Genomic DNA, 23523 nt, shown 5'->3' on the forward strand with positions numbered 1-23523 from the left:
CCTGTTAAGCTGATCCACTGCTACAGACAAATTTGCAACCGATCATATACAGGACACTGACTCGCTGTGACCAAAACTAAACCGGGTAGTGTTGAAGATGGCTTCAGCTTTGCTCTCCACCCGCAGGAGAGGTCTCTCTGATGCGTTTTCCCCTTGTGGCTTACTAGGGTGCGAAATGTGCAGACCCCGGGGGGGTGGGGGGGGGAGTGCAGAGCTGAAGCCGTCTTGCTTTACCTGGTTTAGTTTTGGTCACAGTAAGTTGGCATTCTATGTGTAATCGGTTGCCATTTTATCCCATATTGTAGCCTGACAAGCTGTTTTTTTTTTATACGATCTGCGCCAATTCATTACATGTCTTGTTTGTTGATATCGGTGATAGGAGCATTAGAGCTGGATTTTTTTTGTTTGTCTACAAGCTGATCAAGTAGCTTTAGCACTTTGAGTCAATGATTCAAGTGTGAAGGAAGTCAAGTCACAAATACAAATCTCTACTTGTGTGTTAGTTACTCAGAGTGTTTGAAACTATCAGGGTCAATGTAACAGCCAGACCGCTTTCAGAAGAGGTCAAAATATTTCTTGCAGCACATAAACACAAGGTTTTATAGCATTTGCTCAGAGTTTCCTTTTTAATGTTGATTTCACGTTCATATAAGAATACAATATAAAACTATTTATTTTATTTTTTTTTTTTATTAAAGATTACAATAAAGCGGTAGTAAACTATAAGAAAAAAGTTTCCACCTGCAAGACAATATTGTGTGGTAGTCTCGGCAGTGGCACACCGTTCTGAAGGAATGGCACGGGTATGCTGTTCCTTCAGAGCCCATGCGCCAGTGACGTCACCGGCTGCTGCTCCCAAGAATTTCTCCTAAAATGGTGCACGTTTTTAGGAGATATTCGTTTAACTTACAGGTAAGTTTTATTATAAGCTTACCTGTAGGTACCGTGTTTTCCGGTGTGTAAGGCGACCGGGCGTATAAGACGACCCCTCGATTCTACTGTATTTCTACAGTTTTTGCATAATACTCACTATATAGGACAACCCCCCCCCCCTTCTGAGGCTTCATATTGCCTATATTTCCTTCTTGGCACCATACCGTGTTGAGCCAATCACGGCGAGCAATGTTTTCTATTAATGGATACAAAGCCTGCTCGGATTGGCAGAGGTTGTAACATCATCAGCCTGCGCCTCTCTGACTCTCAAAGCCAATCCAAGCAGGCTACTCTATGTAGCCTTCTCAGATTGGAAGAGGTCATTACCAAGCAGGCTCTGTATTCATTATTGGAATACATTGCTCGCTGGGATTGGCTCAGTGGTGTATACTGTATGCCGAAGCTACATACAGTATTACCGCACATCCGATGGGCTGACATACAGCCGACTGCATTTGATACCCGGCGTATAAGACGACCCCCATTCTTGCCCGTTTATTTTAAGTGTAAAAGGTCGTCTTATACGCCGGAAAATACGGTAACAATAATAACATAACATTTCAGGGTTTACTACCACTTTATTAAAGAAAAAGGTAATCGGTAACGCCTGAGGCTTAGCCTGCGATCACAGGCGTTGCCCTTCTGTGGATGCATCACAGTACAAGCAGCAGAATGTTTAAGTGTTGTGTCCTTCAGGTACTGCCGGTACTTATGCACTTTAAAGGGAAGGGACCGTGGTTGCAGTTAAACTTCACGTATAAGGTGTCAGCTATTGGTGGGTGTTCCTGGCAATAAGGCAGATTTCCGTCAGTCTTTATTAAGAAGTCTCTGCCAAGTTTCTGGTATAAAGCAAAGGACAGACTAAAGTAACCTATAGCAACTTGTCAGCAGTCGTATCTCCTTTGTGACTTCTGAAATCTGGTTGCTGCATTTTATAGATGATCATTCAAGTGTAATGTTTTATTAAATCCCTTATTTGCCCTTGAATTTTTAAAGACCATAGATTGGATTGTGTGTGTTGCTATGGATCTTTTATGCTTTTTAAAAACTGGATTTTGTTGTGTGGGTTTTATGAACAGTCTGGGAATAATTGGTTGATGGGCCTTAATGTTGTGGATTTTTATATAGCATGTTCACAAAACGGAAGTTTAGTTCTGAAAATGGGAAATGAATAATGCATGCTGCCTACTCCAGTATTTTTGTGTTGACAATAGAGCCTTTGATTCATCTGTATGCGCATACATGCTGAATATATGTGATCACCAATCCATCTACAGGATTTGCTGAAAACATTAAAGAAAACGTGTAAAAAAATTTGAGAGCGGACGTGATATCTTGACACATTGGCTGCCTTGAGGTCATGCTTATGTTCTGCCTTTTTTTTTTATTGCTTATTAAGCTACTGACCTAGAACTATCCTAGAGATCAGAAGTTTTATTTTACTGGTCGTAGTTTCAAGAGGACAGCAAGCCAGACTTCCAGCATTTCTATATTTTTTAAGGGATTCCAGGCAGGACCAGGACAAGGGGTAGGTGTGAGGGACGCATGCCCTGGGCACAACAGATTATTGCAGGGATCAGGGCGCCCTGACCCTAAGGCAACAGGGGACGCAGTTTGGCATCTTTCCCTTGAGTGCTGGTTGACCTTGTCCCGGCACTGATTCCAGTTTATAGATGCTTTTATATATGGCTAAATTGGTCCCGCTTGGACCAACGTAACTGTGTGTGTGTATACTGTATCCTACCTGGCCGATATCACTGAAGTAGACGCCTCTACACCAGTGATCACCACTTGTTTCTGGGTCCCATGCCCAGTGGCTGCCATGTTGCATTCTAAACACAGGAGGGTGGTTGCCTTGCACAGGCAACATTTTCGAGACTGCTTTTCGTTTTCTGAATGATTGCAAAGTGTTCTCTGGATGAGGTGTATTGATGTCATGCTGTCCACCTCATCCAATCAGAGCACACTGCATTCATTCTGGAAAGGCAAAGCATTCTCTAAATGATACCCGTGCCAAGCGGCTGACCTCCTGTTTTGATAATGTGGTATTGCAGCCGCTTGGTGCAAGACCTGGAAACAAGTGGAGATCACTGGAGTAGTGCTGTCTGCTTCAGTGATTTCCAGCATTCAGGGGCATCATACAGGTATGGTATATACAGTGCATAGTTATATTGGTCCAATTTTTGGCAGTGTCACTTAACCGGATAAGCTGTCTAAAGCCTCGTACACATGGTACGATTGTTGGCAAGGGATTGTCTGTTGACAGACTGTTGTCCTAAAATCTTACCATTAGTACGCTCCTTTTGACAATTGTTGTCCAACTTTCGGCCAGCAAATGTTGGATGGGCTAGTAAATTTTCGGAGGACAGCGGTTTGACTTCAGGTTTTCGTATGGTCAGTACACAAATCCGTCACACACAAAGTCGAAAGTACAAACACGCGTTCTCGAAATCAGTGCTCACTAAACATGAAACTAGCAGAAGGGGCCCAAAGGGTGGCGCTCGAGCTGAAATTCCTCGTAGTACTTCACTACGTTCGTGTTTGTGGCACGACAGTTGTGTAACGTTAGTATGCAAGACAAGATCCTGGCACACACCCTTTTGACAAAAAAAAAATCAGACGCTCGGTTGGCCAACAATCATACCGTGTGTACGAGGCTTTAGACCCCATACATACTATACAACTTTTGTCTGATTTCCTTTAGATTTACCAAAACCATGTAGTGCAAGGTACACAAAAGTGGCACCGCTCTAACTGTGAGAACCTCCATTTATAGTAGCTGATTACTGGTACCTCTACACCAGGTGCCCAGGTTCAGATGACTTCCCACTCATCACCAACACAGGTGTGAACAAGGCTCTTCGCCGAAACAGGTTAGTAGTTACCTTGTCCTTGGTGATAATCGAATAAAGAAATTGGATGGATTCCAGAGTGCGGGTACTTTTTAAATTATCCTTATGTAATCAGGCAGGCCCAGCTGACAGCTCAGCGTGGGATCAGAGCTTCCGCCGCTGGAGATCGAGTTGGATCGTCTGCAGAAAAGTTATATATACTGATCTTCCATATTATTTGTTTGTGGTTTTTTTTTTTTTTTTTTTTTTCCTTTCTTTTCAGGGCTAGATAGGTTAGTGCTAGAATTTTGGTGGCTATAGATGCATGGACTTCCACTTTTTAAATGATGTTCCAACTGGTCACTGCATATGGATTGTGTAATAAGTTGGTTTAACACAGTGATCTCCAAAATGCGGGGCAAAAAAAGAACCACACATTTTTGTGCCTATATTTCACTGTTGGATATCTAGGTTTGTATTTAAAGGAAGTCTTTTTTCACTCTTTGAGGCAGGGATGGGACAAGGCATTTATTGCTGTTCACAAAACCTATGCTACTAAATGCTGTAAAATGTATTACACTGTTTTTCATTCTAATGCAGCTGCTCACCTTGCAGTGTGCCATATCTAAATTTACATTGTAGATATTCCCTTTGTGGTTTCTTGACAGAACCCAGCCATTGCCGATGTCTACACTGAACATGCCCATCAGGTGGTTGTTGCCAAATATGCTCCCAGTGGATTTTACATCGCATCTGGAGGTAGGTTATCTTCAAATGTATTTTCTGAGAGGTTACAATTGTTTGTTTATATAGACAACTATCATGCATCATTTATTATGGTGAGTTGGATATTGTGAGATCTTATTTTAGGTTACAGAATTGGGAAATATCGCCTGCTGCGGCTTCCAACTATAGAAGAAACACCAAAGCTGTGCCTACACTTTCTGCAAGCAGCGGAATCTGTGCAGCCAGGGAAGATATTAAAGGGATTGTGACTGGCTTAATAGCAGATATACCTAGTTTTATGTGGCAGCGAGAGCCAGCAAAAAGGTGTCCATATAGGTATTCGACAACCTGACAGCCATATAAACAAACTGTCTAATGTCTGTGGATGGCCACAGACACCATTGGCTGAAGTTCATTAGATAGAGAAGTCATTAGTCAGGTTAGAAAGCCTTTTGCTCACAGGCCTAAGCAAGAATGTTTGCCCAAGGCAGCAGATTCTATTAGGGGATATACTGGATGGTGCAGATGTCAAAAACATTCTGATAATGGCTTCACTTTTCACTGGTCTTGAGTTCTGTAGTTAATGCTAGGAGTAAATGTATAGAAGCCCTTAAAGAACCCAAAAAACATTTTAAATTGCTTTCTACTCGGCTTTTGCTAAAGTGTACTGAAAGAAAAAACAATGACTGAAACGGCTATGTGCTGTCTGGTCTAAGCATATAACTGAGTCAGGGGTGTGTGTTTGTGTGTGTTTGTTTTTTTTTTTTTTTTTTCCCCTTTCCTCCACACACAATGTGAATGGAGAAATCCTCCCCGCCACGCTGTTGTATTCTGACAGTGGGGATACATCCCTGTTGTCAGAATACAATGATCAGCATTGCAGGCTATAGCATTAAGTGGGGAAGATCCGATAGGGCAGTTGCACAGTAGTTGATCAGTAGATCGCTTTCTGTATAACTTCCCTGCCCATACATGGATTGAAATTGTCCAGTTCCTGCTGACCTGGCTGAATTTTTTGATCCATGTATTGCTGACTTTTAGACAGTTCTTTCAATAGCTTTTATCTGTGACTGTTGTTTACCAGTGAAATGTTGCTGTATAGCAATGATTAATGCCACATCCATCTATGAGCATAGGGTTTTTTTCTGAGTGTTGTGTTACTTTATTGTTTGAAAATTGGAAATGCTCAAGAAGAGTGGGAGGCCAATGTGTAGTAACATGCTTGGGTCCCTACCTCTGGAGGTCCTTTGTAGAAGATGGTTGAAGGGGTTGTAAAGGCAGAAGGTGTGTTTGTGTGTGTGTGTGTGTGTGTGTGTGTGGTTTTTTTTTTTATCTTCATTCTATGTATTAAGAAAAAAAAAAGCCTTCTGTCTGCAGCAGCCCCCCTAATACTTACCTGAGGTCCCTTTCTGTCCAGTGATGTCCCCGAGTGTCTCAGCCGTCCGAGATTCTCCTTCCCTGTTTGGCTGAGATACAGCAGCAGCCCCATTGGCTGCCACTGCTCTCAGTCAAATCAGCTAGCCAATCGGGGGAGAGCGAGGGGGCTGGGTTGGAGCTCCGTGTCTGAAATGGACACAGGAAGTTGTGACTTTGCACGGGTGCCCCCATAGCAAGCTGCTTACTAAGGGATCACTAAATAGGAGGGAGGGGCCATGAGCACCAAAAAGGGTTCCGAGAAGAGGAGGACCAGGGCTCTGTGCAAATTTACTGCAACAGAGCAGGCAAGTATAACATGTTTGTTATTTTTTTAGGAAAAAAAAAACGACTTTACAATCACTTTGAGCCTCTGCTCATGGTTCCTCATGGTCTAAAGTCCTTTGGACATGTTTGTTTGTTTTTTGTTTTTTCCTAACCTATATATTTTTATGAAATAGATTCTGTCTTCATCCATCAATGTACTGTTTTCCTGTTTAAAATTTGAACCCTCTTATGAAGATAATCTGAAAAACTAGGGGCACATATCTACAGGAAATTAGATGATCAATGCAGCTGACGAACAACTTTGGGCCCTTTTACACGGGTGATCCACTCAGCTCCTCTAGTCAGTTTTACAGGTGGCCCTGATTGGAATGTCCATGTATTTCTTCTGTCTGTTTTACACCTGCCTACCTCCCGGTAAGACCAGGCCCATTATAAAAAATGGAGGAGAACTGTGTCCCTTTTGCATTTTGGGTGGACCAGATCGGAGCCTGCTGGCTGTAAACGGACAGTGGAATCCATTTACTGACGGCCAAAGAGCCAAGCGGGGTCTGTCATCTGCTCTGCTTAAACTGAGGTGACATGGACCTGTTATCTGCCCTGCCCTGCTCTGCTCCGACCAGTAGGGGATCAGCTCACAGGTCCCCTGCTAATCGGAACAGAAGGCTCCTGTGAAAGAGACCATTTCTTCATGCTGCCTAAAAGTAGCCAACCATGACTACTAGCCCTGCAGGAGTCACCCAAGTAATCTACATTGATGAGAAGACTTGGATGGAAGTTTACTTTCTGTGACTGTTTGACCATATTCCTAAATTTGCACTCTGCAAAACTGAAATGAGCTACAATTATAAGCTTGATGAAAGAAATAGCATCTAATGTTGTGTTTGGGGATAAACTGATGTTTCTTCTTTGCTAGACGTTACCGGTAAAATAAGAATTTGGGACACCACACAGAAGGAACACCTGCTGAAATATGAATACCAGCCATTCGCTGGGATTGTTAAAGACATTGCCTGGACGGAAGACAGCAAGAGAATGGCAGTGGTCGGTGAAGGAAGAGACTCGTAAGTGACGTTGCGGTTCTTTATAGCAAAATAAAGAAATGTTTTTTTTTAGTTTGATGTCAATCAGTTCAGTAAGGCTTGGCAGGCCTGTATATGGTACACAATTTTACTTGACATCCACGGGTACTACACATGTGGGGGTCTGAAGCATCTTTAGTGATCAACCATGGTAAATTTTTGGTTTATTTGTAAAGGTCCTGAAAATCATTGATTAGGTTGTGTAACATCCTATTTATGTTTTAGGTTTTCATTTTATGTTGAGATGCATCCAAAAATGCACAAAAACAGTCACAATGCATTGCAACATAATATGAATGTACTTTTAATAATGTGAACATTTTTTAAAAAGTGCAAATTTATTTGTCTTAGCAGGCTTACAATCAGTGTTTTTTTTTTTTTCTTTATTTTAAATAACAGCATTTTGTTCCCTTGGAGTAAAACACTTGGGTATTCCAGTGCAAGAGAAAACAAAGCATTTATTTTTAGATTTTTGTATAGCAGTTGGCAGCAGCTGTACTTCCTTTTTTTTTTTTTTTTTTTTTTTTTTTTATTTCCCTACAGTCTTTGTACATTTCTCTCAATTCCTGCAACATGATCGGATTGTTCTTATCTGTACTGTACAAAGCTCACTGTTGAGTATATACATAAGAGTACTAGGATGAGACCTTGCATTGGGTCTACATTATGGTTTCCTATGCTTGTATGCATTCAGGTGTCTGCCACTCAGTGTGAGAGTGTAATAGAAGCAGTACATGGGAAAACAGTGATTTTAAACTTCTAAAGTATAGAGGTACCCCAGCTATAGCCCTTGAAAGCAATAAAGGTACACCTATAACATTTAGTGTTGCAGTATTTGATCCAAGAAATGGTCAAATACTACAGACATGGTACAGTCAGGGCCGGGGACAAGGGGTGGGCAGGAAGAGCAGCTACCCAGGATGCAGTAGTGTGTGTGTGTTGTAACTTCCACTACACTCAAGCTCCAGATCAGTGGCTAGTAAACAGGACCGGGGTCACAGCTTAATGTCTGCTCTGACAGCTACGTCTGTACCCCGTTTGTACAGAACTGACACAAAAACACCAAGCATGTGCAACTACTTTCTAGCTGCTAGAAAGCAAGTAATTCTTTGAGAAACCTAAAACCAGGTGTTTCTATTGGGACCTTTTTTTTGTTTCTCTGACGAATACCTCCAGTATACATGACTAAAACCTGAGCCCAACGACTTGCAATGATCCCTGCCACTCCCTCGATATTGAAAACTCTCTCCCCTTACACACATCCCCCCCCCTTTTATTTCCTTAGCTTTTTTCACTTTGCTTTGCTTTTTTTTCCCTTTGCTTTGCTTTTTTCCCCTTTTTTGCTTTTTTTTCCCTTTTGCTTTTCTTTCCTCTTTACTTTTTTTTCCTTTTTTCCTTTTTTCCTCTTTTCCTTTTTTTCCTTTTTTTTTCCTTTTTTTTTCCTCTTTCTCTTTTTTCCTTTTCTCTTTTCCTTTCCTGTTTCCTTTTCCTTTCCAATTTTTCTCCTCCAAATTTCCAAAATTCAGTGTTCACAGACTCAGCTTGCATCCGTTGCAGTTGACATCCTTATTCTCCTATCTCTTATTTTAAGCTACCTTACTCAATCCGGTTCCATCCTTGACAGACAATTCTGGGAGTGTAATAATTTGTCTTAATTTTAGAGGCCAGATCTCCTCGTTATACCTTGATGGGGTAACAGTGGTTTCAGTTATGTTTGGCTGCTACCACACATTCAAGTGTGTTACTGTCTTTGGAGACAATGGTAAGTAGGACAAATAGAAAGGATGCATCTCCCCAGTGGGGACACAGATGGAAATCTGACAGAGGTTCTAACTCCTCACCACTCCTATCAAACATAAACATAAGTTTTGCTTTGAGAAGCATATGAAAAATGCTACTTATTTTTCAATCAGTAATGGTATTCTAGAACATTTATTATATTAAAAAGAAAAAAACAGATGTTTCCTATTTTCCCACATTATCTATACTAGGTGGAACAAAACTATTTGAAATTGGAAATGGCATTTATTTGTAATGACTTATGGCTGAATGTTTTTGCACTATTTGCCCTTTAAGTTTGGGGAATGGGGCGGCAATATAGACTGAGAAGTTCTATATCGTATACCGACCGTTCAGCTATGTGCTCTGACACAACATAAATGTTCCTAGTGTGATGGCAGAAAGCCTACTAATGTATGCTAAGAGCTCATTTATAATTGAAGTGTAATCTCAGGCTGGGTCCGATGTGGTGGAAGGAAAAACCTCAAATGCTAATGTAACTTCTATCGTTTTGAACCATTTCTTTTTAATAACCAGGCCTCATATCAACCAACCCCCCTTGGTGAATGAATTCTTTGAAGACATTATACCACTATATTGCTGACTTGGAAGGGAGAATGTGAGACTTGTGCTGATTTGGAAGTTGTGAAGGATATTGTACATTTTAAAGTGCAAATTAGAGCTCTGTGTGTATTGGTCTCAACTCCCATTTTCCTTGTGTTACCATGACCACACTGGGTAACATTAAGAATGAAGAGTAGCTAGCATATGTTGTCTTCTAAGAATATGGATCAAGGAGGAAATTGTTTTAGATCTGTTGTTAAAGTGGACATGAATAAATTCTCGAAGTACCACCATATACAGCAGTTGTATAATTGTTTAAAAAAGGCTGTACCTTTTTATTATATAAGGGCTTGTTCGCCTTTGCTCTCTGAAGAGCTGCTCACCTTTTTTCATTGTATCGCCTCTTCCATCTGTTTTAACCCCACACCAGTGCGCTGCAACCATGCGCATTGCATGTGGTTGCATAGCGGCCCTGTTAACTTGTATGGGTTGCATTCTGCTGGTGGTAGTGCCCACCGGAAGTGGCCAGGCGGTATAATTTCTGCTTTAGCCGTCAGGTCTACACCCTTGGCAACAGCAGCTAAAGAGGTAATGGTTGGGGGCATTTAAAGGCACGGCTTAACTGCAGGGTTTTCCCGTGGCCCTGGATAATGCCTGAAGAAAAACAAAGGCATTATAGCTGCAACCTCTTTGAGCAATAATAAATACCTTATACATGTGCAAACTTAACATAAAAATATATCTGATGTTAGGCCCTTTATACTAAAAATCTAATTGGGTGGACTGACCCTTTAGTCCTCACTGGACATTATCCAGCTACAGATAGGCATCTTTCATCGTATGCCCATTTTGAACAGACTGAGTGATGCAAACGCTGCAACAGTGCGAGTCCCTGCCAGGGTGTGAGATTAGGAAAGGGATGTACAGTGAGGGGAAAAAAATATTTGATCCCCCTGCTGATTTTGCACGTTTGCCCACTGACAAAGAAATGTCCAGTATAATTTTTAATGGTAGGTTTATTTTAACAGTGGGAAAAATAACAAAAATATCCAGAAAAATCAAAGTTATAAATTGATTTGCATTTTAATGAGTGAAATAAGTATTTGATCTCCTATCAATCGGCAAGATTTCTGGCTCCCAGGTGTCCTTATACAGGTAAGGAACGAAGATTGGGAGCACTCCATTTAAGCAAATGCTCCTAATCTCAGTTTGTTACTTTTTATAAAAGACACCTGTCCACAGAAGCAATCAATCAGATTCTAAGCTCTCCACCATGGCCAAGACCAAAGAGCTGTCCAAGGATGTCAGGAACAAGATTGTAGACCTACACAAGGCTGGAATGGGCTACAAGACCATTGCCAAGCAATACACTCGAGTATAAGTCGAGTTTTTCAGCACATTTTTTGTGCTGAAAGTGCCCCCCTCGACTTATACTGGAGTCAAGCACTTTTCTGCAGCAAAAAAATTCATTTTCCGAACCACAACATATCCAAAGCTGGGGTTCCTAGCACCAAGTGGCCCCAAGATATGGGGCCCCAAAATTGGTTCGGAAAATGTCATTCTCTGCTGCAGAAAAGTGCTTGACATTTTCTGAACTGATTTTTGGGGCCCTGTATCTCAGGGCCACTTGGTGCTAGAAACCCTAGCTTTTGGTAATTTAAGCTGCTAATTCCACTGGGTTTGCACACCAAATTTGGGGTTCCTAGCAATAAGTGGCCCAGAGATACGGGGCCCCAAAGTCGGTCAACTGTGTCCATCTGCAGCAATGTCATTTCGGGACCCTTTGGGTTCAGAGACCCCAAATTTTGGCTGCAGCTAGGGGGCATCTAGGAACCCTTAACTACCTAGTTTGAAGTTCGGGGGACCTATGGCTGCAAATGGGCATTGTTGACCCTCTTTTCCACTTACAGTAGCTGTGCATTTCTCACCCTCATCTTATACTCTAGTCACTAAGTTTTTCACATTTTTTTGTGGTAAATTAGGGCCTCAACTTATACTCGGATCGACTTATACTCGAGTATATACGGTATATTAATTTTATTAGTTTGGGCAAAAGTTATAGTGCCTACAAACTATGGGTTATATACTCAAAATTTTATTTTTTACTAATAATGGCGATAGTTTTAGTGGGATTGCGATATTGCTGCGGACATTCAGACACTGACACTTTTTGGGAACTAGTGACATTTAATAGTGATCAGTGATAAAATTATGCACTGTCACGGTACTAATGATACTGGCTGGGGAAGGGGTTAAACATATAGGGCAATCAAAGGGTTAAATGTGTGCCTAGCCAGTTTTTGTGTGGTGCTTTTACTAGGGGAAGTAATAGATTGAATTGCCGCCTTTGCGGGGAAAAAAAAAAATCTATTCCCCACTGACCAGACAGGGCTCTGCCTTGTTTACATAGGCAGTGCTCTGTGTGGTGTAAATTCAGGACGATCGCCGAGTGTCGGCAGTTATTAATTGGCCTGCACCCGGTGATCGACATCTGCTGTGTTTTAATCACAGTAAGGCGGGTCGCCAGCGGCACACGCCCCCCTTACCGGAAGTGTCAGATCACGTCCTAGGTACGTGATCAGGCACAACCTTGCCGCCGTGAATCTAGGTTTTACCGTCGGCAAGTGGTTAAATACAGTTCTGACTGATGTGGTCTCACTTTAAAAACGCTCACCACTTCTGAGCTGACTAACCCCCATATCACTGTGCTTATGTGTGCCTAATGCTGTAATATATCAGCAACAAAGTACTATATACAAGCTAATGCTTATAAAAATGTGCAAAACTCAACTGCTGTGAGAGCAGAAGGTCAGCAATATATTTTTATTTTTTAATGTTATTGGGACACATCTTTATATAAGGCCTCTTGCCTTCATTTGTCAGAGTTGCCATTTGGCGGTTTCATCTCTGTTTACTGCATTGTGCAGCGGCTTTGTGTTCAGAATTCACATGCTTACGTTAGTGATTGTATTTATTAACCTGCAAACACTATGTAGAACTCTTTTATATACCATCTCCTTATACAATGCAGGAATACAGAGATCTGACAAGCTACATTTTAAAGACAATACACATCTCTGACAGATGTAATGACTGTCAAGAGTTTGGTTTCCATGAAGATGTCAGGAATTTACTTGACAGTAATAGAATATAACTCGGCTCACTCCTACTAATGTAGGTGGAAAGAATTATTAGAATACGTATACAGATTTTTTTCATGCAACTAGCAGCCTACATGATCTTACAGAGAATGGGTGTATAGAATATTGCTCGAAAGTGCTTTATGTTTTTAAAGCTGCACTCCAGTCTCGCCTTCTGTCATGCATGGTGTGTGTGTGTGTGTGTGTGTGTGTGTGTGTGTGTGTGTGTGTGTGTTTTTTTTTTTTTTTTACAAGCTCCCTTCCTGTATTGAAAATGCTTAGAGGCTGACCATAGATGGTGGATGGAGGAATCCCTTCCATTGGGACGTTGTTTTCTGCAGCTGCTGTTCAGTATGTTTTTCAACAGGTCACATTGACAGAAGTAGAACAAACCATCAACTTGTGTTGAGGGGGGTGCCTGTCATGCAGGACAGACACACACTGATCACACTTCGGTCAGTCCCTGCTGATCTAGCGGCATTTCGTTGTACACTGTGAGCTCTCCAGAAAGTGCACTGTTATTTTTAGGAGGAATTGTAAGCAAAAAGGTATATATTTCAGGATTCTGCTTATATCTGAGCTGCAGTGGCAATCTATGGTTTGAAGCTGCTGCTGGTCAGTTGCTTGGCTTTACACATTGTACAAGAGGTGTTGGTATGCAGAAGCTGCCTTTGATGGCTGATTGAGCCTTTGAGAGATTCCCCTTTCATCACCACCACACCTCCCTCTTGCTCTTGGCATCATGCCCCCCCCCCTCACTACCAAGGTTGCAGGTGAAAACACACCAACATTAACCCCCCCCCACGCGCTTTTATCCCAACACATCTGCATGTCGCGTTTTTTGGTTTTTTTTTCCCCTGCTTTCACCATCTACGATGCCTGCACTTTTTCACGCATTGCCATTTTATATACTCAGTTATTTACAGACTTAGTGTAACAATGTACACCTCACACCCCCCCCCCCCAGCCCAACCTAGCTGGGTTGGCATATTCTCCCTGCGCCTGCATGTGTTTCCTCCTGGGTACTCCTGCTTTCTCCCACACTCCAAAGACATTCTGGTCGGTTAATTGGCTCCTGTCTACATTGGCCCTAGTGTGTTTTATTTATGCATGTAAGTGTAGCACACAGACCGAATTGGTTTGGCTGTTTGGTGCCAGCTTCTATTCCCTGTTCGGCACACTTTTTTTTTTTTACCGGGCCCTTGGGTTCCAGCAGTGTGGGGGAGCCCCAAAAGCTCAGACTGTGGCTCCCCAGCAGTGTTGCTGGCTGTAAGCAAAATCTCTGCTGACTTTGATGTAAGGGAAAACTTTGCAGATTCTGTAAGTGGGGGCTCTGGTTACCAGAGACCCCCTTATATCACAATTTCCCTTTACACCAGAGTCTGCAGTGTTCCTTCTTACTTCAAAGTTCTCTCCTTACATTAGAGTTTTTAGTATTTCCCCCCCCTTAAATTAGAGTACCCAGAGTTCTCCCTTTATATCAGTCTGCAGTGTTGCCCTTTACAGCGTAAGGGAACTTGGTGGATTCAGATGTAAAGGGGAACTCTTGTGATTAAATTCATATTAGAAATGTTATGTAATCACAAAATATTTGTATAGTTTATACTACAATAAAAAAGTTGCTGTGCACCGCTGAAGTGTTTGGGGTTGACTTGAAGAAAAGGTGGCAACCCTATCCAAGATGGCAGGTAGGGTGCCCACTGTGGGGCCCCACGATGGGAGTAATGAGCCCCAGAAAAAATGGGAAAGGGCCGCAGGGCTCGGAGGGAAGAGGGGGGCCTTTCATGGTTTCTTGCACCAGGGCCAGTTACACCTCTGTGTAGGGGTGAGCCTAAGGATACTCAAACCAAGCACTATAACTTGGCAATGAGGACTCAAATCTGATCTAAATTTGAGGTTGAAGGCACCCACTTTAACGTTTGTAATCCCAATAGAGATGCAGTCCTGAATGCAGAAAATAGTATTTAAAGATCTTCCAGAGGTGTTTAGGAAAGTCTCTAAAATATAAAAAGGCTGCTACTCACTATTTCTGATTTCCAGGCAGCCCTGTGCAGGGTCAGCAAACTTCAGTACTCCAGCAGCCTGTGTCCTGAATCTGTAGTGGACTTTCTGAAAATACTCCAGGAAGGATAGGAGCTGAGGTCCCCCAGCCAAGCGGTAGCTGGGACCCCACAAAGTGCTGCAGTCCAAGGTGAAACTCCCAGGGATGCCACAGCCATGAGGCTGGATCTTGCTCCCCCAAGAACAAGAGACATCTGCTCTGGGCCCTAGCCCATTTATACATCCCACAGCCCCCTGCTGGTTACCTACCTTAGTGACCAGAGATTGGCCATAGTAGGTGGGAGAAGGACCCCTGTCTGCATATTAATACCTCTATGTCCCAGGATCCCCTGGGAGATGGGGAAGCAATTGAGCCCAAACCTACAGTGCAGACCTAACTAATCAAACCATGACTCTGATTACAGGGAGGCCAAAAACTAAATTTAACAAGAACAATAACTCTATGGGGCGCTTCATAAGATAAAGACCTTAGGTTGTAAGCTCCTTGAGGCCAAGGACTAATGAGTGCAGAGTATGTAAAGTGCCGGAACTATATACCTAAAATAAACTTCTCAGTTGACCGAGTGTCAGTTGGTGAAGCTTCGGTGTGTGATTATTGTGAGAGTGAAGAGCTCTTGGCACATAGAATGTGTTTCTGTATCTAGTCCCATTCTCCATCTTGTCATCTTGGCTTTAGCTGTCGAAAGGCTCTTTGCTTCATTGTTGCCAGGAAACTAAAACTTGTATTTGTTATGTAATATATTTATAATTAGGTCTTGCATATTTTCAGTGTGGGCAAACTGCTTAGCTGAAATATATAGTTGTTAAAGCTAAACTCAAGCAGATAGAAGGCCCACATTATTGTAAAATTATATATATATATATATATATATAAATTTCTCTATCTTGGGGTTTTGGTATATCATAAGCTTAATAGCATGCAATGCCAAGCTGTGTTTTTCAAAGCGAGCAAAGTCCTTTCTTGTATTGAGAGGTATGGACTCCAGAGAGAGAGAGAGATAACATTTTGCCCCTGCACAAATCACTAGTAGGACCTCATCTGGAATATGCAGTTCAGTTTTGGGCACCAGTTCTCAAAGGATATGGGGGAACTGGAGAAAGTGCAGAGAAGGGCAACCAAACTGATAAGAGCCATGCAGGAGCTCAGCTGTGAGGAAAGATTAGAGGAACTGAATTCATTCTCTCTTGAGAAGAGGAGATTAAAAGAGAAGTATGGGGTCCTCCTTCTTTTTTTTTTTTTTTCCTCAGAATTCTACTTACCTCTGAGCATACAGCGTCGGTGCGGTGCTGCGTCTGTCCCCCGGTGCCTCTGCACTGAAAACCGAGCAATGGAACACTGCTGATCGCTCGGTTTTCACAGCTCCATGAGCAGAGAGCTGTAGACTCAGTCACAGCTCTCTGCACATGTATCTCTGTGCTCATGTGAGCGCTGAGCTGTGGATGGGGGCGTCTCGGGCTCTTAGCGGCTCAAGATGGGTGTCAGTCCAGGCACCTGGCGGATCCAGACTGTCGCAATGATGTGGTGCCTGGATGTCAGCAGAGAGCCTGTTTCAGTCCGCTCTCTGCTGAAAATATGTCACAGGAGTGCGAAACGAATTAGCCTCCTGTGATCCATAGAAGTACAGCCAAATGCACTTTGGCTGGACTTCTACTTTTAAGAGGGAGGATATGATCAACATGTACAAATGCATAAGGTGTCCATATAGTGAACTTGGTGTTGAGTTATTCACTGTAAGGTCTTCACAGAGGACAATGGGGCGCTCTTTACGTATGGAGGAAAAGAGATTTCATCTCCAAAAACTGAAAGATTTCTTCACAGTAATGCCCCGTACACACGGTCGGATTTTCCGATGGAAAATGTCCGATCGGAGCGTGTTGTCGGAAATTCCGACCGTGTGTGGGCTCCATCGGACATTTTCCATCGGATTTTCCGACACACAAAGTTGGACAGCAGGAGATAAAATTTTCCGACAACAAAATCCGTTGTCGGAAATTCCGATCGTGTGTACACAAATCCGACCGACAAAGTGCCACGCATGCTCAGAATAAATAAAGAGATGAAAGCTATTGGCCACTGCCCCGTTTATAGTCCCGACGTATGTGTTTTACGTCACCACGTTCAGAACGATCGGATTTTCCGACAACTTTGTGTGACCGTGTGTATGCAAGACAAGTTTGAGCCAACATCCGTCGGAAAAAATCCCAGGATTTTGTTGTCGGAATGTCCGAACAAAGTCCGACCGTGTGTACGCCCTATAAGAGTTGTGAAAATGTGGAATAGACGCCCTCCATAGGTGGTTCTGGCAAGCTCAGTAGATTGCTTTAAAAAAGGCCTGCATTCTTTCCTAAATGTACATAATATAACTGGGTACTGACCTTTTTTATAGGTAATGTTGATCCAGGGAAAATTTGATTGCCTCTGAGGATCAGGAAGGATTTTTTTTCCCCTGCTGTAGCAAATTGGATCATCACTTTCCTCTGGATCAACTGTGGGTATAGGATTGTGTATATGGGACTGTATGAGATGCATTTTTTTTTTTTTTTTTTCAACCTGACTAAAACTATATTAATGCAAGGATTAGAAGTGCCGCTTGGGATCAGTTTGTTGTGTACTGTACATCAGAGCGCAGAGAGGTAAAAGCAGCACAGGGCATGTTGCAGTGCAAGGAGCATGCTGACAGGAGGAGAGCTCTTGAGTTTGAGGACATGAGTTTGCAAGACTGTCAGATGCTAAATGAGTCCTGACCATTTAATTTCCTGCACTTCAGTAAAACCATGGGGTTTGTTCAAAGCTGTGATAGGATAGTGAAGGAATAACCAACTGCAGAAGTTACCACTGCACTTCTGCCTCCAATCGGCAAATTCCATTTAGGGAACAATTTTTTTTCATTTTTATATTGTAATTAATACATAACTAGTTTAAACAGGGGTCTTTAATATCGCTGTACTCTTAGGCCCCACATTTCAAGCAAATGCTAATTTTTAACCCAAATCTCTAGGTAATGAGATGGGAGGAACTGGCAGTTTGTTACATGTAAAAATACAGAACTAATATTCTCATTGCTCTTCGATTTAGGTTTGGTGCCGTGTTTCTTTGGGATTCTGGCTCATCTGTCGGTGACATTACAGGACACAGCAAAGTGATCAACTCTGTGGACATCAAACAGACCCGGCCCTATCGGCTTGTGACTGGCAGCGATGACAACTGCTCTGCTTTCTTTGAGGGACCACCTTTCAAGTTCAAGTTTACAGCTTCAGTAAGATTTTATATTATATTTTTTTTTTTTATGTTACCGGACAATATCAACAATATCAGCACATAGCTGCTTTTTAAAGTCTATATTTGGCTGTGGTGTGTGTGTGTGTGTGTGTGTGTGTGTGTGTGTGTGTGTGTGTGTGTTGTTGTTGTTGTTGTTGTTTTTTTTTTTCCTCAAACCTGGGCAGAGAGAAGACACAAATGAATGCAGTTCTGTATCCATTAATGCAACTTTAAATGCTTTTTCAGAATTTGACCTACTTTCAGCTTTTTGCAGTACCTGTACAGCTGGGCTGGAATGTGAGGTGGAAGCAGTGAGAACAATCAGTTTGTATGCTGAGAAGGATGCTGATAGGAAGAGAAATCAGAGTGATAGAGAGATGAGCTCATCACTTTGCTGCTGCTTCTTTCACTGTCCAGTCACTGGTTGTTGCTGGTCCAGGATAAGGATGGGCTCGGGCGTGTTCGCACACACCACATGCAGAGCCCACCAGGAAGTCGGCACCGTGCTGCGCTAATCACAGGCAGTGGACATTTCCGATCTCTGAGTGATGTGTATAGGGTGGGGTAAGAGCAAAAGTGATTGAGGTATTGGTAACTGTGATAGTGTTAATAGGGATCTACAATCTCTATATTAAAACATAAATCTATTACCACTGATTAACAGTGGAGTGATAATGCTGTGTTTAAAAGTGCATCCGTGCAAATGGTTAAAATAACCAAACAACCATAAAGTGACAGCTAGCTCCAATACCATAAATACATTGATGCAAATAAATATTAAATATTAGTGAGTAAATATCATAAATTAAAAAATCAAAATTAGTAATTTCCGACTGTGAATAATTAATAAAGTGCAACCCATCAAAAGGATGAATAAAATATATACAAAAAATATCGAAAATTAATTGCAATTAATGCCATCATCATCCAGACACATGTGTCTTAAAACAATGATGACAGCATTTGTAAAATTGAAGAAAAACAGTTCATAGATTTATAAATAGGTGGCGCTGTTGTAGAGGTAGAAAAGTCCTTCTATTAAGATCTGTGTATGTCTTTATGTGTTAAATAGGTCGTTCCTATAGTGGTGCCTCCTAGTTCAGTCTCTCAGAACTCTCACCTTAAAACAGTAGAAATCAAGCTTTGGTGAAATGCCTTTTGAAGTGTAGAAGTACTGTCTGGTAACTTCTCCTTTTTGCTACTCAGCTCTCCTTATTATCTCCTTATTTCCACCGCTCTAGTGTAGCTCAGACCCAGGGGAGGAAGAGGGGGGAGAGAGAGGGGGGGAGACAAAGAGAAGGGAGAGGGAGAGAGAAGATAGGCTCCACTAGTGTATTATTGTTTTTAAGCAAAGGGAGATATTTATTTAATCTATGCTCTTACATTTACAAGCATATAAAGAGGCAGAGTAAAAAACGTATGAGAAGCCTGGCGTTCTCAGCGCCCTCTCACTTGTGTAGACAGCTGTGTGCCGCTCCAGCCAATCCCTACGCGTTACGACACGTCACGTGTCTTCATCTGGAGATGACAATCACTTTTGCTCTTACCCCACCCTATACACATCACTCAAGTAAATATTGCGCAAAATCTTCTATATTATCATTTCATTAAGTGGTTGTGTGAGCACTTTTATTTTGCAGCAATATTTTTATTTTTATTTTTATTTTATCTTTATATCTATTCATTTATTAACCTACACTATCGTGTTATTAGTATTTGTCACATCCACTAGCGCGAAGGAAATTTTACTATTCATTTCCGATCTCTGCAGCCGCACATCGGGAACATGTCTCACTGCCTGTGATTAGCGCAGCACCGTGCCGACTTCCTGGTGGGCTCTGCACGTGGTGTGTGCGAACACGCCCGAGCCCATCCTTAGTACAGGACAGTCTGGACTCAGAAAGTGGGTTAAAAATCCAATTTGTGATTGCCATGGTCTTTAACACCTTCCTACCGACAGTACACAGATATGTGGCCTGACGGAATTGGGTCTTTATCCATGGGGCTGCATATCTGCATACATGTCTTTTCAGATTGAGCTCTCATCAACAATCAGCACCCGGGACTCCCGGTTTCCAGTCACCTGATCGCTTTGATGGCCTCTGATTGGCTATTAAAGTGATCAGTCACTGCAACCCGCCCATGCTAATAGCTGTCCTTTACAGTGCCCAAGTTTGTAATGCTGTACAGTGGAAACTTGTAGCTTTGTGTAACAAGAAGGCAGGCTTGAGCTGAATTGTACACAATTTGGGAAATTTTTTTAGTCGTTTTACTAAGACACCCTAAAGATTCCAGAAGGCACCTGGTAGTGCCAGGCACCCTTGTTGACAAGAGGCTGCCCTAGAATTCTATGCACCCAGGGGGAATAATGTCATCCAGGTTTTTTCTCCCCCTTATCTGTCCATCCAATTTAGTGTATTCCAAAAATGCTTCTGTGACCAGGAAGGCGCTGGGGATCAAATTTGTGCTATAGTTATCCAAACAATGTAAGCAGCATTATTATGTTACTTATTTTTGCACATTGATCTTTTGCTGTGGGAATGCGCAGAATTGTCGGTCTTTGTATTTTCCAAGCCTGATTTTCAGCTCTCCTTAATTCTAGGATTTGTCACTACAGGACATTTGTAAGCACCCCCCAAGTCACATTTTCACTTTCTGCTTTTATCTCTGGTATTCCTCCAGTTTTGCTTACTTAAATAACCCAGACAATGCTAAATAAGTTATGACTTGATTTGCATATTTACCCAGCATGGGATGTGAAAGGCGAGAGTTAAACAAATTACAGGAAGTGTCTGAGAGGCTTGTTTTGTGCTCATATTCACTCTGCTGGAATGTCCTCATTCATCTGACTTTATTGCTTTTTAGACCTGTTTTTTTTATAGTAGTTGTCAGTTTTTTTTTTTCCTTCTGCATGACTTTCACATGTAATGACTTATCAGGTGCTGGTTTAGGATATGTAGTTATTAGTATTAGGAAAAAACGCACGCACCATCTATTTTATAAATTGGAACACTTGGGCTGGGCAGCCAGTATCTTTTATTTCTAATTTAAAGTGGAACAATGAAACCAGCTTCTGTTTTTTCATTTTTGTATTGAGTTTCCACAATACCTTGCTCTTTGTTTTGTTTTTTGTTTTTCAAACTTTTTATTGACCACCATGTTTCTTTATATTAACACTTTGAGTAAATCAGTAAAGTGTATAGAAAACTATTTTCATGTAGCTCATCGTATTCATGGGGGTTAAAGACTGGAAGTATCCATCTGGTCGAGTGCCGCAAACAGTCAAATAAGAACTTTAACGTGGGATCATAATTTTTCTCAAACTTGTTCTCTCACAATTTCTCTTTGCCAGGTTGTCACTAAACCCAGCATATTGGGGCACATTTATAAAGCATTCAGAGTGGCTTTGACCAAATAATCACTGCTGGTGAATCAATGTTTGTGTGTATTTAAAACAAAAGAACTAGAAAGATTCACCTGCAGTAAATGCTTGGTCAATGACAACTTAAAGTGGTGATAACCGTTAAAAAAAAAAAAAAAAAAAAATCTCCAAACTACGGCCCTCCAGCTGTTGCAGAACTGCATGAGGCATTGTAAAACTGTGACATTCACAGACATGACTAAGCATGATGGAAATTGTAGTTCCTGAACAACTGGAGGCCCATAGTTTGGAGACCCCTGCTTTAGAGCATGTATAACAGCACAGTGCTTGTGCTGTGCAATGTGTCCCTTTTTTATATCATCTAAAATACCTTGTTGATCCTGCCTGGTGCTGCCCTCCCCTCTGTAAACTGACCACGTTTATCATGGCTGCTGATCCATGGTACCGTGGTCAGTTTACGTGCCTCCATCATCCCGCTGTCTATCCTCTCCCCCCCTGTCAGCTTGTCTGTGCGATTCTCCTCCCCTCCTGCTGCTAAAATAACTGTCTTATTCTTAGAATCCCCTGTGTTCGACCACGTTATGTGCCCCAGTATACGTGCTTTATTAAAAAAAAAATGCAGGTTTATACCTTATTTCATAGCGCTGCTCTGTGCTCACATGACTGCCCGCCACTCTCCTTCCGTCTGATGTCAGCGGGGGGATTTTCAGCCCCTCCTGCTGTAGTTTTCGGACCGAGGGAGGAGCGTAAAAAAAAAAAATAGAGGAGAAATCTTCCAATGGGGACACTAGTTCTGGTGACCTGGGGGTCCCCTAGGAATTCCCTTAATTTGCAGGGACTACCCAGCTCAGTAATTTTCTTGGTGACTTTTAATCTCTCTTCTCGGTTATTGAAACCGCATAGATAAAGGCCTGGCCATATACGGTGCAGATTTCTTTCCTGCAACCTCGATTTGCAGGAACATGATGAGGACAGTGCAGACATAATTGTCCGGAGCCAATGATGGTTTTCACCTGACTCCAGGAAATGACGTGTGGCTGCAGCTCTACATTTTGAGTTTTATTTTCTTACCTATTCTACTTACTTTCAAAGGCTGGGTTTACCTTTTGAAAACCATAATAAATGCAATTATTTCTTTTTTTTGCAGATAAAAAAAAAAGTGCTTTTTTATTTTTTTTCTAAGGTGCCTGCAGAGCAGAAACTATCAGCAGGTCACAGGTGCAATCTCAGGCTCCAATAAGAGTGATCTGCGCTGAAGTTGACTTTTCTTTCTTTTTTCTTTTTTTTTTTTTTTTTTTTTTTTTTCCTTTTCTTTTTCCTTTCTTTCTTTTTCGGTCATGCCTTGTTGACAACTAGGACAATTCTAATACAGAAGCTTTCAACCTGCTGAGAAATCTTCCTTTTTTTTTTTTTTTTTTCTTTTTTTAATAGCTGTTACTCCTAGTTTACTATGTAGATATATATTGCACCCATGTAAATGGTGTTGCATGGTGACAGTCATCGATGAGAACTCAGGGTTGCTGAATGTAAGGCAGATAGTTACTTTTTTAGTTTGTAGAACACCAATATCCCTAACTGTCCTATACTCCCTAAAATTCCAGATAGTCTAGCCCTTTGATTATAGCTGCTCAGCTGCCAACTGTGGGGGGTCCATTGATGTCTCCAACTTTGTATAGTTTGGAAGGCCTCCACTCTGTCTCTAATATAGTGTTTGCTATAACAAGACACAGTATTTCACTTAGCGGTGTACACATCGCAGTGACAGGGCCAGGCCTCATTAGACAGTTTGTGTCGCTCCTTCATTGTTTAATTTTATGCGTTCTAATTCCCAGCTGGCAAGTCCTGAGCAGACATACAACACAGAGTTTTTTTGTTTTATCCTTTTCTGTGTTCTGTTTGTGTCCCAAGCAATTCAGTTCTGGCTGACCCTTCTTAATAATTGATTCTCCTGCTGCCTGATTCCGTCAGACTGCCGAATGCATGTTACAGGGAAAGCCGTCTGTTCTGTGCAGCATCATTCAGTAGACTGCTGACATTTGGAGGGATTTTCAGGAAGAGTCTGGTTTCA

The 23523-nt window shown here is 41.9% G+C and overlaps 1 protein-coding gene across 1 annotated transcript in view; it reads left to right on the forward strand.

Annotated features, from left to right (window-relative positions):
* Positions 1-23523, forward strand: part of WDR1 (WD repeat domain 1) — a 78249-nt gene that overhangs the window by 18179 nt on the left and 36547 nt on the right. The window contains exons 3-5 of the mRNA XM_073610112.1: positions 4433-4523; positions 7105-7252; positions 17891-18071. Coding sequence (XP_073466213.1) covers positions 4433-4523; positions 7105-7252; positions 17891-18071 — 420 coding nt within the window. The remainder of the gene's footprint in view (positions 1-4432; positions 4524-7104; positions 7253-17890; positions 18072-23523) is intronic.

Source organism: Aquarana catesbeiana, linkage group LG01 (assembly GCF_042186555.1).
Source record: "Aquarana catesbeiana isolate 2022-GZ linkage group LG01, ASM4218655v1, whole genome shotgun sequence".
NCBI classification, from domain to species: domain Eukaryota; kingdom Metazoa; phylum Chordata; class Amphibia; order Anura; family Ranidae; genus Aquarana; species Aquarana catesbeiana.